At 49.5% G+C, this 14,629-nt stretch overlaps 1 protein-coding gene across 3 annotated transcripts in view; it reads left to right on the top strand.

Moving 5' to 3' along the window:
- Positions 1 to 9,401, top strand: part of TUFT1 (tuftelin 1) — a 59,156-nt gene extending 49,755 nt beyond the window's left edge. For 2 of the 3 annotated variants that reach the window (XM_081891776.1, XM_081891778.1), the window contains exons 8-12: positions 263 to 357; positions 1,701 to 1,806; positions 4,215 to 4,298; positions 5,435 to 5,538; positions 8,541 to 9,401. In XM_081891776.1, coding sequence (XP_081747902.1) covers positions 263 to 357; positions 1,701 to 1,806; positions 4,215 to 4,298; positions 5,435 to 5,538; positions 8,541 to 8,604 — 453 coding nt within the window. In that variant the 3' untranslated portion in view covers positions 8,605 to 9,401. The remainder of the gene's footprint in view (positions 1 to 262; positions 358 to 1,700; positions 1,807 to 4,214; positions 4,299 to 5,434; positions 5,539 to 8,540) is intronic. The other variant, XM_081891777.1, reaches the window with a different exon arrangement.
- Positions 9,402 to 14,629: the final 5,228 nt, after the last annotated feature.

Below are 14,629 nucleotides of genomic sequence, written 5' to 3'. Positions count from 1 at the left end.
CAGCTGGTATAGCACCGGGTGAATGTGATCTCACAGCGAGGACCCCGTAAGGAGTCTCACCGTGGCATTCTGCACCCGCTGGAGTTTCTGGGTCAGCTTCAAGGGCAGCCCCACGTAGAGCGAATACTGCCCAGCCCCACGGCGTTCTCTGTTCTTCCCCTCCCTAGGCGTAGCTTTCTGTATTTTTGCAAAGCCTGCTGCCAGATCTGAGAGCCTCGCGGCAGCCACCTTAACCCTGCTTGCCCTTCTCTCCCCGTTGCAGGAGCACAAAACTCTGCTACAGAAGATGAGAGACGACGAGTCTGAGCTGGAGCAGCTGCGCAGCGTTGAGAAGGACAAAGTTGCCGAGCAGGAAAGGTGAGAGGGTTGAGCCCCAGGCGGGGATCTGTGGGGCTGGGGACTTGTGTCTGACTTGCGCCCAATAGGGTTTTGTGACGGATAGCACAGAACAGGGCGTGGGATGGGAGGAGAGATAATAAACAGCTCCCCATTTGCATACGGGTTACATTCCGAGGCACAACACGTTTAAGTGAAATCACATATATTGGAACGCCATTGGGAAAACCACCAAACACCCTCCACACCTCTGGAAAACCCTTTTAAAAAAAACCAAAAAAACCCCACCAAACTCCACTGTGATCACTCCTTGCTCAAACTCCCAATTCTCCACAGGGCTCAGAGTTCAGGGCTGGGATTGCTAGATGCTATTTTTGAATCATTTTTAATAATAATAATAATAATAATAATAATGATGATGATGATGATGATGAATTTTATTTATACCCCACACTCTCCAGCCAGAGCTGGGCTCAGGGTGGCTAACACCAGTAAAATTAGAATAAAAACATAATAAGGGGAAAACAACAACAAAACAATTTAAAATACAGCCTCATTTTAAATGTAGCCCATGGACCAAAATCATAAGGGGAGGGAAGCATAAGGGTCAGACTGAGTCCAAACCAAAGGCCAGGTGGAACAGCTCTGTCTTGCAGACTCCTGGTCTCTTGTGACAGAGCATTCCACCAAGTCGGGGCAAGTACTGAAAAGGCCCTGGCCCTAGTTGTTAATAATAATAATAATAATTTTTTATTTATACCCCGCCCTCCCCAGCCAAGACCGGGCTCAGGGCGGCTAACAACCAATAATAAAAACAAGTTGATTAAAATGCAATTTAAAAGATTAAGATACAACATTAAAACAATTTGGAAGCAATCTCTTCATAGGAGGAGAAAGGAAAAAAGAAAGAGGGGGAGGGAATCAAACTGATTCTGAGCCAAAGGCCAGGTGGAACAACTCTGTCTGACAGGCCCTGCGGAAAGAGATCAGATCCCGCAGGGCCCTGGTCTCATGAGGCAGAGCGTTCCACCAGGCCGGGGCCAGTACTGAAAAGGCCCTGGCTCTGGTTGAGGCTAATCTGACTTCCTTAGTTGAGACCAATCTAACCACCTTGCTACTTGGGACTTCCAAAGTGTTGTCATGGTGCCCTTTTCGTGCTCTTTCGGGGCTGTTTTCGCCCCTTTTTATTCCGCACCTGAGTTCGCAGCGATGCACGTGTGTGCCCCGAGAGCGCGTAAATAGGGAGTTGCCCATGCAGCCGCTTTTCAAGCTAGAACTAAAAGCGGGATATTACGAAACTGGTTTTTGCATAACCTGTGGCCTCTTTCTCCTCTCCTCCTTCTTCTTCGTCCTCCTGCTCTCAGGTCGGCCAAACTGGAGAAGGAAGTTGCCACTTTGCGGGAGAAGATCCACCACTTGGACGACATGCTCAAGAGCCAGCAGAGGAAGGTCCGGCAGATGATTGAGCAGGTGGGTGCTGGGGATGAGCTGTGCGCTGGGATGGAGCGTTTTGGGGGTCTTGTCCCCTCCCTGAGTTTGGGGTTATGCAACCTGCTTCTTTCTCCTTCCTCCACTCTTACCCCTCCGCTTGCCGGCAGCGTGACATCCTGCTGACTCCAGAGGTAATGTTGTGCTAGACCTGAGCGTAATGCAAAGAGCAGGATGAGTCCAGCGTCCTTGTTCCCACTCTGCTCTCAGCCAACTCCCTCCCTGCCTAGCTTCCTACTTAACAACCAGTACGAGGGGTGGCCCTGCCTGTTCGCTTCCTCCTCACACTTTGTCATGGTCCGGTTCATGGGGGGGTCAAAGTCCCAGCTGGGGGCGTCAGGACTGGGGGCAAGATGGCGGGGTGGGAGCAGGAACAGGTGTCCAGAAGCCAGGAGTCAGGAAGCCAAGAGTTTGAGGTTTCAGAGAGCCCAAGGGTCAAGAAGCCCAAGGGTCCGAGGGTCAGAAAGCAAGGAGTCAAGAAGTCGGGGGTCCAAGGGTCAAGAAGCAAGGGGTCACGAAGTTAGGGGTCCGAAGGTCAAGAAGCAAAGAGTCACGAAGTCAGGGGTCCGAGGGTCAGGAAGCAAGGAGTCACGAAGTCAGGGGTCCGAGGGTCAGGAAGCAAGGAGTCAAACACAGCAAGGCAGGAAGAGTGTTGCTGTGGGAAAGAGCCAAAGGGAAATGCTGACCTTATATCCCTTCCCGGCTCTTGCCACCAGGTGCTGTGAGTTACCAATCGGCCTCACCTGTGCGGCCGCTCCAGAACAAACTTAGGAAGGCCCCAGTCCTGCGAAGCCCTACTGGTCCCAGGGCCTGGCTCCTGCACGCACACCTGACACCCTTGGTCTCAACGTTGCCCCTTGTAGAACTGGGCACGTAGGAGGAAGAAGGGGCGGGAGTAGAGGAAGTTGGCTCCGCCTCCTGTTGACACTGGCTCCACCCCTGTTGACACAGGCTCCACCTCCCGTTGGCTCTGGCTCCGCCTCTCATTGAGATTCTTTCTCTGCCTTCTTCCCCAACAGTCCCAATCGGCAGCAGGCTGCCACTGGGAGTAACCCCAAAAGAGCATTTTTGCGTATCTGCTCCTACCTATTTTACTCCGGAGGGTTTATATGTCACTCGAATGTCAAAAAGCTCATTGGACCACAAATCAGATTACGGAGACAATAAAGCAAGGGAATTTTCTGTTTTTCAAAAACCTGTCGAACAATTGTTTAAAACCTTCAAAAAAATAGTTAATGAAGAGCTATAAAAAGCCATATTAAAACACACGTCAATGCTCTGCATGTCTGGATAGGCTTGTCTTCGTACCTTTGTAAGTCTAGACGGTGAAAGTGAGCTAACAGCCAAACATAACAGAAACCAGATGGTAAGATTAACAAATAAAAAAGAGAGAGTCTCTCCGCCTTTAAAACCAGCCGTGTGTGTCTCTCCCTGACTTGGGAAAGAGTTAAATCTTAAGCCCTGTGCCAATTAATTTGGCTTCTGTTTGATTTAAAACTGACCTCCCATCTTTTGAGTGACTCACACCACAAAAGGACTCCTGTAACTAAACCCTTTTCATGGAGGTGTCTGGGGCTGATTCAGTAAAGATTCTTTCTCTCTCTCTCTGAAAGTTCTGCAAATCGCCAGAGGATTAGGGATTCAAACTTAAAATTGTGTTAGAAAAACCTTTCTAAACAAACTCCACGCAGCTGAGAGACCAGCAGCTTTGACCCTGTGGGCTGCTGGGAGTTGAAGTCCAGGAATATCGGGAGCTTTCTGCAAATTCCTCACCCCTCCTTTGACAGCTGTGGCCCCACATCATGGGATTTGAAGTTTGATGTTGCATCTTTGCTTTGAGATCTGTCTGTCTCTCTCTCTCCCACCTTCCCCAAGATTACAGATCCCACTTTTTCTGGGGGTGGGGGTGCTAGTTTTAAACCCCTGGTGCAACTTAAAAGGTAAAGGGACCCCTGACCGTTAGGTCCAGTCGTGGCCGACTCTGGGGTTGCTGCGCTCATCTCGCTTTATTAGCCGAGGGAGCCGGCGTACAGCTTCCGGGTCATGTGGCCAGCATGGCTAAGCCGCTTCTGGCAAACCAGAGCAGTGCACGGAAATGCCATTTACCTGCCCGCCAGAGCATTACCTCTTTATCTACTTGCACTTTGACGTGCTTTCGAACTGCTAGGTTGGCAGGAGCAGGGACCGAGCAACGGGAGCTCACCCCGTCGCGGGGATTCGAACCGCTGACCTTCTGATCGGCAAGTCCTAGGCTCTGTGGTTTAACCCACAGTGTCACCCGTGTCCCTGGTGCAACTTACCTGGGCCATTTTGGGGCATGTTTGCAGCTAGCTTCTCTTTTACTGGAGACTCCAGGCCTGTTCATTTCTAACAATCCTCCTTCTCCACAGCTTCAAAACTCCAAGACTGTGATTCAGTCCAAAGACACAATCATCCAAGAACTCAAAGAACGTGTGGCCTACCTGGAGGCTGAGGTAGGCAGCCATTTTCATTAAAGTTCCTAATACAATTGCCTGCAAGATGTTGTCATTAAAAGGCCTAGGTTTTCTCATGAGTTGTTTTTCTATGCATTGAGTGGGGCTAACATTGGCTGCAAACCCATATAGTCCTCTTTTAGAGCCATCCAGTACAGTCCCCTATCAGCTCACCTTGTGATCATATTTCTCCCTACGATGTTTGTGCATTTGGCTCCAGATCATTAGAGTTTTATCCAACATGAGTCCTCCTCAGACTCATTGAAATTGACATGCCTAGCTTAGGTCTGCTAATTTCGGCGGAGGTCTACGCTGAGTAGGGCACCACCCCTGAAGCCCACATTTTGGATGCTCTCCTTACGTGCGAGATACTCTTTTAAAAACGTAAAATGCACCACTAATACTTCTCAGTGCATTCGCCTGCAAAAACCAGGCATGGCGTACGCAGCCTTAAAAGAAAAAAAAACTATTTTTGCATGTGCTTTAAGGCTGTGTGCACAGCCTTAAAAACACCTATTTTTTGCACATGCTTTCCCATTGGGAAATCTGGAGAAAATGCGTCATCCAATTTTGGGGTAGGGTGGGGTGTTTGCATTTAGATTTTGCAAGTTGGTGGTGAAAGGCCAAGTGCATTCCTTGCCCCAGAAGAGCCCTTGGCTTGGCTGCCCCCTGGTGGGGCGTTTGCGGTGATACGGGAATGTCAGCCGGGTCCAGAGCGGACTCTTGCAACCTGACTCTCCAGGTGTGTTGAAAGGACACACACAGACATTAAATGGACTTGCAGGTGGGACTGCTGTTTCTCCCCACCAAAATGAGCATCAAAGCAGAGGAAACAGCGCCATCAAAGAGACATTTAATGCACATTTTGCCATTTTCTGCCAAATGCGTAGTTTTTCTCTTGGCACGCCCCGAGCATGGTGCTCTGCTTCCGTTACTGAAATGTTGTTCTTCCAGTGCTTCAGGCCAGTTCTGTCTGCCTCCCTTTTCCCTGAGCGAAATGTTGACGGTTTAATTAACATGCCCCTTTTTAAAAATATGGTTGTAGAGCTGGAAGGCCCCTACCCGCAGTTCGTTTAGACCAGCCCCCTGGAAATCAGTGAAATCATCCCTTTCACTCTTGTGTTTTCTCCCTTCAGAACCTGGAGATGCACGACCGCATGGAGCACCTCATTGAAAAGCAGGCCCAGAGCGCCGGGGTCCACAATGCAAGGCCCCGCTCCAAATCAGAGTACGTCAGCAGGTGAGCGGCAGGCTGGAGGGGTTGCCACCTGCCCTTTAGGGGAAGTGGCTGCCGGCCTGGGGTGGAATAATAATAATAATAATAATAATAATAATAATAATAATAATAAATTTATTTTTATCCTGCCCTCCCTGGCCAAAGCTGGGCTCAGAGCGGCTAACATCATATAAATAAGACAATATGCATAATACAATATGCAAATAAAATAACATTCAACATTCATTGGAATACAGTGGTACCTTGGGTTACAGACGCTTCAGGTTACAGACTCCGCTAACCCAGAAATAGTACCTCGGGTTAAGAACTTTGCTTCAGGATGAGAACAGAAATTGCGTGGTGGCAGCAGGAGGCCCCATTAGCTAAAGTGGTACCTCAGGTTAAGTACGGACCTCCAGATCGAATTAAGTTCTTAACCCGAGGTACCACTGTACTATTAAATATCAGCACCTCAAGATTAAACAGAAATCCACTCTTAACAGTTACAATAAGTAATTCCCCAACTCCAATAAAACAACAGCAAGCCCCACTGCACAACATAATGCAGTACAAAATGAGAAGCAGCGACTGGAGGGTGGGGCAAGGCAGGTGGAAAGAGGCCTTGCCTGGTGGGGTCTCGCCCCTCACCCCCTACATTCTCTGAGCCATCAGCCCCTTTGGTGCACCCCTCTTCTCTTCCCCCTCCCCAAAGTAACTTACACCTTCCTAAAATGTGAATAGCTTAACACACCTTCAAAGCGATGGGCCAGAATACCTAGGAAGTGCTCATCCGCATATTCAGTTCACTGCAAAAAGGGACAGGTCCTACCCACTCAGTGCAGAACAGGCCAGGAATAACAACAACAACAACAACCACCACCATCAATTTATTTATTTGTTTGTTTATTTTATTATTATTATTATTATTATTATTATTATTATTATTATTATTATTATTTATACAGCGCCCATCTGGCTGAGTTTCCCCAGCCACTCTGGGCGGCTTTCAATCGAGTGTTAAAAACAATACACCATTAAATATTAAAAACTTCCCTAAACAGGGCTGCCTTCAGATGTCTTTTAAAGATAAGATGGCTGCTTATTTCCTTCGCATCTGAAGGGAGGGAGTTCCACAGGGCGGGTGCCACCACCGAGAAGGCCCTCTGCCTGGTTCCCTGTAACTTGGCTTCTCGCAGGGAGGGAACCACCAGAAGGCCCTCAGTGGTGGACCTCAGTGTCTGGGCTGAATGATGGAGATGGGAGATGCTCCTTCAGGTATACAGGGCCAAGGCCGTTTAGGGCTTTCAAGGTCAGCACCAACACTTTGAATTGTGCTCGGAAACGTACAGGGAGCCAATGCAGATCTCTCAGAACCGGTGTTATGTGGTCTCAGCGGCTGCTCCCAGTCCCCAGTCTAGCTGCCTCGTTCTGGATTAGTTGCAGTTTCCGGGTCACCTTCAAAGGTAGCCCCACGTAGAGCATTGTAGTAGTCCAAGCAGGAGATAACCAGAGCATGCACCACTCTGGCCAGACAGTCTGCAGGCAGGGAGGGTCTCAGCCTGTAGACCTTGGAAGGGGCGTGGCTCACTGGGGAGGGGCAAGCAGAATGTCCCCAGCATCTCCCGTTAGGGCCGGGGAACGGACTCTTGCCTGAAACCCTGAAGAGCCGCTGCCAATCGGTGTTGACGATGGTGAGCAGATTGGCAGGGCAGCTTCCTGTTTTCCTCTTTGAACCCTTGATTCAAAACCATGGGGACTGGGATCTTGACATTCCCCAAGTGAAGGTACGCAGGCAGCAACCTCCAAGTAGGCCCATGTGAGCGAGAGCCCATCCTTTGGTTGGCATGCAGCCAAGAAAACGGGGGCAATTGGCAGGTACCCATCTGGCTCCAGCCCAGTGGCCGGTGTGCCAGGCGAACTCCAGTCCTTGGGGCTGCAGGAATCTGCGACCCGAGCTTCAGAAGCCAGGGCATGCTACTCTGCAGAGATAACGCTTCACAAACAGAAGTGGCCGGAGAGGCTGTGTGAGCATATTTGCAAGCAGCTTGTTCAGTGCACCATATTTTCCACTCTATAAGATGCACTTTTCCCCTTCTACAAAGTAAGGGGAAATGTTTGTGCGTCTTATGGAGCGAATGCAGGCTGCACAGCTTTCGCTGGAGCCAGGAGAGCAAGAGGGATCGATCCCCCTTTCTCTCCTAGCTTCGCTTCGCTGGAGAGGTGCTGCACAGCTTTCCCTCTCTCTGCGCAGCGTCCCTTCAGCGAAGCAGGCAATGGAAGGGGCTCTGTTTCTCCTCCCGCTTTGCTGGAGAGGCGCTGAGCAGAGAGGGAAAGAACATTTTTTTTCTTGTTCTCCTCCTCTAAAACTAGGTGCGTCTTATGGTCGGGTGAGTCTTATAAAGCGAAAAATACGGTAAGGTAAAGGGACCCCTGACCATTAGGTCCAGTTGTGGCCGACTCTGGGGTTGCGGTGCTCATCTCGCTTTATTGGCCAAGGGAGCCGGCGTACAGCTTCCAGGTCATGTGGCCAGCATGACTAAGCCACTTCTGGGGAACCAGAGCAGCGCACGGAAACGCCGTTTACCTTCCTGCTGGAGCGGTACCTATTTATCTACTTGCACTTTGACGTGCTTTCGTACTGCTAGGTTGGCAGGAGCAGGGACCGAGCAACGGGAGCTCACCCCGTCGCGGGGATTCGAACCGCCGACCTTCTGATCGGCAAGTCCTAGGCCCTGTGGCTTAACCCACAGCGCCACCTGCGTCCCTGAAAAATACGGTACATCAGGACAAATGGAATCATGTCTGATCTCCTCCGTGTCCAAAGCAAGTCAGCTAAAGCCAAAGCTATACACAAACTTCCCATCAAGCTGTGCTGGAGTGTAAACAGACACGTGACACACAACGGTCATTCCTGTTCCTTAAGGTGGAACGGAATATCCCAACACCTTTACCGCCACGTTTCCTAATGTCGGCTTATTCCCTAAAATCTCTCTCCCTCCCCTCTGTCGTCTTTCTCTCTCCTGCAGCAAACGGCTCACCAAGTCTCCGGGCCCCAAACCTTTGCCTCTCATCCGAGTGCTGGAAACATGAACTCAAACCCCTCTCCTCCACTCCCCGCTCCCCAGAAAAGGAACCCTCTGCAAACTCGCCGGGCCCTTAGTCCATCGCCAGCTGCTTCGCCCTTGCTGCCCGCTCCCCCGAGGCAACCAACTCCCTTGTAGCGTGCGGTGGGACTGTCTGGGTAGCCCCATCCGCCCAGCAGCACGGCCTGCTTGAAGCCGCAAAAAAAGAAAAGGAGGATTTTCTGAAAAGGGCTTGATCGGGACGGGACGCGAGGACGTCTGAAGGCCAAAAGGACGCTTTTGCCCCACCCAAAGGCTGCAAGAAGGAACCTTTGCATTCCTTGCAATTGATCTGTAAGGCTGGTCCCTTTTTGGAAAGAAAGTGCCTTTTTAGTAATTATATATATAATTATATATGTCATGTGTATATATATATGGCTTTTAGCTCCGTCCAGCGCTAGGAAGTTCAGTTTTTATCCCCGTTCAAACACCCATCAAGGGTTGTTTTCAGATTATTAATAACAGTGTAAAGGCGCATTAGGTTTGACGAAGTCGAGGAGGAAAAATGTGCCCTAGTTTCCTGCCTCTTCTCACCTCCGAAAGAATATGTCTCAGCGACTGCCCATCCACCTCTCAGGCAGCGAGTGAACTTCTCCCGTCAAACTCGACCTAGCCCCTAGAGAACAGAGATTACCCCATGTCTGCATTTAACCCTGTCGGTTGGCCGCGCCGCACCGTGGCAGAATGTAGAGGATCGACTCGTATAATGTAATCTAGCATTGTGTGAATGTAGAAATAAATACTGAGTTGAGTGTTTAAAAAAAAGAGGGGGTGTTTCATATGCATTAAGCAGGGGTCAGCAAATTTTTTCAGCAGGGGGCCAGTCCACTGTCTCTCAGACCTTGTGGGGGCCCGGTCTATGTTTTTTGGGGGGGGAAATGAACGAATTCCTATGTCCCACAAATAATCCAGAGATACATTTTAAATAAAAGGGCACATTCTACTCATGTAAAAACATGCTGATTCCTGGACCGTCCGCAGGCGGATTTAGAAGGTGACTCGGCTGGATCTTGCCCCCCCCGGACCTTAGTTTGCCTAGGTAAAGGGACCCCTGACCAGTCGGTCTCAGAGGACTCGGGGGGTTGCGGTGCTCATCTCGCTTTAGTGGCCGAGGGAGCCAGTGTTTGTCCACAGACATGTGGCCAGCATGACAAAGCTGCTTCTGGCAAACCAGAGCAACACACGGAAATGGTATTTACCTTCCCTCTGGAGTGGTACCTATTTATCTACTTGCACTTTGACATGCTGGGACAGAGCAATGGGAGCTCACCCCGTCGCAGGGATTCGAACCGCCAGCCTTCTGATCAGCAAGCCCAAGAGGCTCAGTGGTTTAGATCACAGCGCCACCCACATCTTTTTAGTTAGCCTACCCATGGATTAAAGCAAGGGTGGTTTGCTTTGAGTCTGCTTCTAAAAAATATATTTGCAATCTGCTATCGGTTGATAAACTTTGCAGCTCAAAGGCGCTTGACCCCCATCCCTTGGAGAGAACTCCTTGGTGCACACACACCTGCTTTTGAGAACGTTAAAGGTAAAGGTACCCCTGCCCGTACTGCCCAGTCGTGTCCGACTCTAGGGTTGTGCACCCATCTCACTTAAGAGGCCGGGGGCCAGCGCTGTCTGGAGACACTTCCGGGTCACGTGGCCAGCGTGACGAAGCTGCTCTGGCGAGCCAGCACCAGCGCAACACACGGAAACGCTGTTTACCTTCCCGCTATAAAGCGGTACCTATTTATCTACTTGCACTTAGGGGTGCTTTTGAACTGCTAGGTGGGCAGGAGCTGGGACTGAAAGACGGGAGCTCACCCCGCTGCGGGGATTCGAACCGCCGACCATACGATCGGCAAGTCCTAGGCACTGAGGTTTTACCCACAGCGCCACCTGCGTCCCTTGAGAACGTTAGGAGTCACCTTTTGGCTGGGTCAGAACAAAGGCTACTGCATCTGGATTCATTTTGCAAAAGTTGGGGTCTGCCTGCCGGAAACTTTTGGCCGCCCAGATGCTATGGCACCCATCACCCCTGGCTTACCACCCGTGCTTGTAGGGCTGGTGGGAGTTATAGTTCAGCGACATCTGATGGGCCAAAGGTCCCTCATGCCTGCAACCTACTCTCAGCCCTGCCTGGCTCAGCTACAACTTCCTTCAACCCCAAGCGTGAACGATGGCAGCTCTCCAGAAAAACAACAACTGCAGGTTGGGGAAGTCAGGGTCCTAGTCCATGGTGGGGAATGTTTTCTGCCCGAGGGCCACATTCCCTTCTGGACAACACCTCGAGGTCCACTTACCGGGGTGGGCAAAAGGGAGTGGATCAACGCATGCAAATTATACTTTTTTCTACAGAAGGCTAGTTTCTAAACACACAGCCCTCTCTCTGTCTGCCCGTCAGGTAAGCAAGAAGCATCATCAGAGTTCAAGGATGCATTTCAGCCATGCAGAAATAATAATAATAATAATAGTAATAATAGTAATTTATTTGTACCCCGCCCATCTGGCTGGGCAGCTTCCAACAAAACACTAAAATACAATAACCTATTAAACATTAAAAGCTTCCCTAAATAGGGCTGCCTTCAGATGTCTTCTAAAAGTTTGGTAGTTATTTTTCTCTTCGTCATCTGGTTGGAGGGCGTTCAACAGGGCGGGTGCCACCACCGAGAAGGCCCTCTGCCTGGTTCCCTGTAACTTGGCTTCTCGCAGTGAGGGAACTGCTAGAAGGCCCTCAGAGCTGGACCTCAGTGTTTGGGCAGAACGATGGAGATGGAGACGCTCCTTCAGGTATACTGGACCGAGGCTGTTCAGGGCTTTAAAGGTCAGCACCAACACTTTGAATTGTGCTTGGAAACGTACTAGGAGCCAATGAAGATCTTTCAAGACCAGTGTTATATGGTCTCGGCGGCTGCTCCCAGTTCAAGGAGGACACTGACAAACTGGAACGTGTCCAGAGGAGGGCAACCAAAATGGTCAAAGGCCTGGAAACGATGCCTTATGAGGAACGGCTAAGGGAGCTGGGCATGTTTAGCCTGGAGAAGAGGAGGTTCAGGGGTGATATGATAGCCATGCTCAAATATATAAAAGGATGTCACATAGAGGAGGGAGGAAGGTTATTTTCTGCTGCTCCAGAGAAGCGGACACGGAGCAATGGATCCAAACTACAAGAAAGAAGATTCCACCTAAACATTAGGAAGAACTTCCTGACAGTAAGAGCTGTTCGGCAGTGGAATTTGCTGCCAAGGAGTGTGGTGGAGTCTCCTTCTTTGGAGGTCTTTAAGCAGAGGCTTGACAACCATATGTCAGGAGTGCTCTGATGGTGTTTCCTGCTTGGCAGGGGGTTGGACTCGATGGCCCTTGTGGTCTCTTCCAACTCTTCTATGATTCTAAGAGCTGTTTGAAGAATCGCTGTGGCGTCTGATATGTTCACCCACAACATAACAAGGAGGGTTTTTGAAATTTTCTATATCTATTTGAAACCTGATAAAAACAATTAAAAACTGGCACCAGAGAAAAAGTCAACCTTTTCTGGTAAGTTTGAGTGATAGGCCTGGTCCCTGAGAAACTTGCGGGAGGATGAATCACCTACCTTTTGACAGGATGATTGATGTGTTGTAATTTAGATCCTGCATCTCAAGATACAAACCTTACCAAGGTGTGGCTCACAAGCAATATCATTCAATGGACAGACTTCAAAAATATATGCTGCTGACCTACTTAAAAGGCACTGAGATCCACAGGGCAGCTGGCGATACTCATTCTGTACCTCTTCATCTCTTAAGCTGGGAAAAACAATGCAATGCAGATAAAAGTAAGTGGAACCCATAAAATCGGGATTCAGTTTAACTGCCTGCTGGAATGAAAGAAGACTTCACTTGGTGTTGGAAGTTCAACAGGGAGAGTGGGCCTGTCTGACCTCAACTGGAAGGGAGTTCCATAAATTTTGCATGGCTCCTCTTAGATCTGACCCGTGGGGGACCGTGAACAGGGACTCCCCCAAAGGCCTCTGTGAGCAGGATGGGATATAAGGGATCTGGGGGGTCTTGAGGTACCCTAGACCCCAATGGTTAAGGGCCTAGGAAATTAACAGTGTAAATTAAGTGGTAGGTTGACTACAGTGGAGCTTCCAGTAGAAGTGTTCTTGCATCTTTCAGAAAAGCCCCATTCTGCATAGTGTTCTGAGATGGAGTGGGAAAGGGTTACTTAGCGGTCCCTAACTTATTTAGAGTGTTTTATCTCCCTCTTCAGACAAAAGGGCTCCCAGAGTGGCTTGTTGTTGTTGTTTAGTCATTTAGTCGTGTCCGCCTCTTTGTAACCCCCTGGACCAGAGCACGCCAGGCACTCCTGTCTTCCACTGCCTCCCGCAGTTTGATCAAACTCATGCTGGTAGCTTCGAGAACACTGTCCCACCATCTCGTCCTCTATCGTCCCCTTCTCCTTGTGCCCTCCATCTTTCCCAACATCAGGGTCTTTTCCAGGGAGTCTTTCTCTTCTCATGAGGTGGCCAAAGTCTTGGAGCCTCAGCTTCAGGATCTGTCCTTCCAGTGAGCACTCAGGGCTGATTTCCTTCAGAATGGAGAGATTTGATCTTCTTGCAGTCCATGGGAGTCTCAAGAGTCTCCTCCAGCACCATAATTCAAAAGCATCCATTCTTCGGCGATCAGCCTTCTTTGTGGTCCAGCTCTCACTTCCATACATCACTACTGGGAAAACCAGAGCTTTTACTATACGGACCTTTGTTGGCAAGGTGATGTCTCCCAGAGTGGCTTACATACATTCAATTAAAACAAGACGAGTCTCTGCCTGCAGGCTTATAATCTAGAAAGAAAGAAAGAAAGAAAGAAAGAAAGAAAGAAAGAAAGAAAGAAAGAAAGAAAGAAAGAAAGAAAGAAAGAAAGAAAGAAAGAAAGAAAGAAACCACCATGACACACAAGGAAAAAGGCACAGGGAGGGAGGAGGAAAAAAACAAACTCGAGCCCCAATTCTTAAACAATTTTTTGGGGTATAATGATCAAATGCTGGCACAGTGTGGGGGTAGGAGCCACCTGTTGGAGCTGGCCTTTCGGCAGAGCTCATGGAGCGAGTTTTCTACCTCCCATCTCTCCCACCAAGGGAGTCGGAGGGAATGGCTGCCCCCGGGTGACAGCTATGGGTGAAGAGGCTTGAGGGAACTGATCTCACAGCAGAGCTGATGGGTTAGCCTGTGTTTGGTGCAAAAAACCTGAAACCCACAGCCCACTCTGAGATTTCACCCATGGCCCAAGGGGCGGGGGAAGCGCTAGCAGTCGACAACATCCCCATCGCATGCAGAAACCACCCCAGGTTTTCAATTCTGTTTCTTTAGTGCACCTCATAATACGAAGCTCATGTAACTCTGAAACCGGAGGGAAGCCTGCTTTCCGGAGAGAAGGCTTGTTGTGTCGGGAATCTGAGGCAGTAATACCTGGAAACTGTAATAAACAAAAATATGCCCTAATGAGGAACACAAGAGTCCTTATAGAGTCTTTTGTAGGTTCTCCATCGGTCGGAGAAGATAACAGAGGCCAACCAGAGAATATTGAGAAGCAAAGCAGCCAGTAAGCCTGATCTTTATTGAACTGTTGCAATAGGGTGCTCCCCTCACACGCAGGAAAGGAGGAGGACCCCAAACAAAGGTGTGTCCACCCTTATATAGACATTTTAAATTGCCCGCCTTGGAGTCCAAGACCACCCCCAGACACATACCTACATCACAGAAAGGGCGGTCTACAGCAGAAATCTGAGTGCATTGTTTACCTCCTGTCTGGCAGGTTACCTATTAATGCTCACTTGATTGGATTTCCTGGGGAGCCTGGCCAGTCTTTTCTAATGATAAATACTTAGTTCCTGAGCCAGGTTACCCTATTCATACACAGACATGCCCTTAAGACAGGATTTGTGAAGGAAAAGACAATGGGGAGGCTTTTCCATTTTCCTCCGACCTTGCAGAGAAATATTTGAGGTCAATTTGGGAGGGGCAAAATGGCTTC

Source organism: Podarcis melisellensis, assembly GCF_964234715.1.
Source record: "Podarcis melisellensis genome assembly, chromosome: 16".
In the NCBI taxonomy this organism is placed as follows: domain Eukaryota; kingdom Metazoa; phylum Chordata; class Lepidosauria; order Squamata; family Lacertidae; genus Podarcis; species Podarcis melisellensis.
This window is presented reverse-complemented; position numbering and strand designations above follow the sequence as displayed.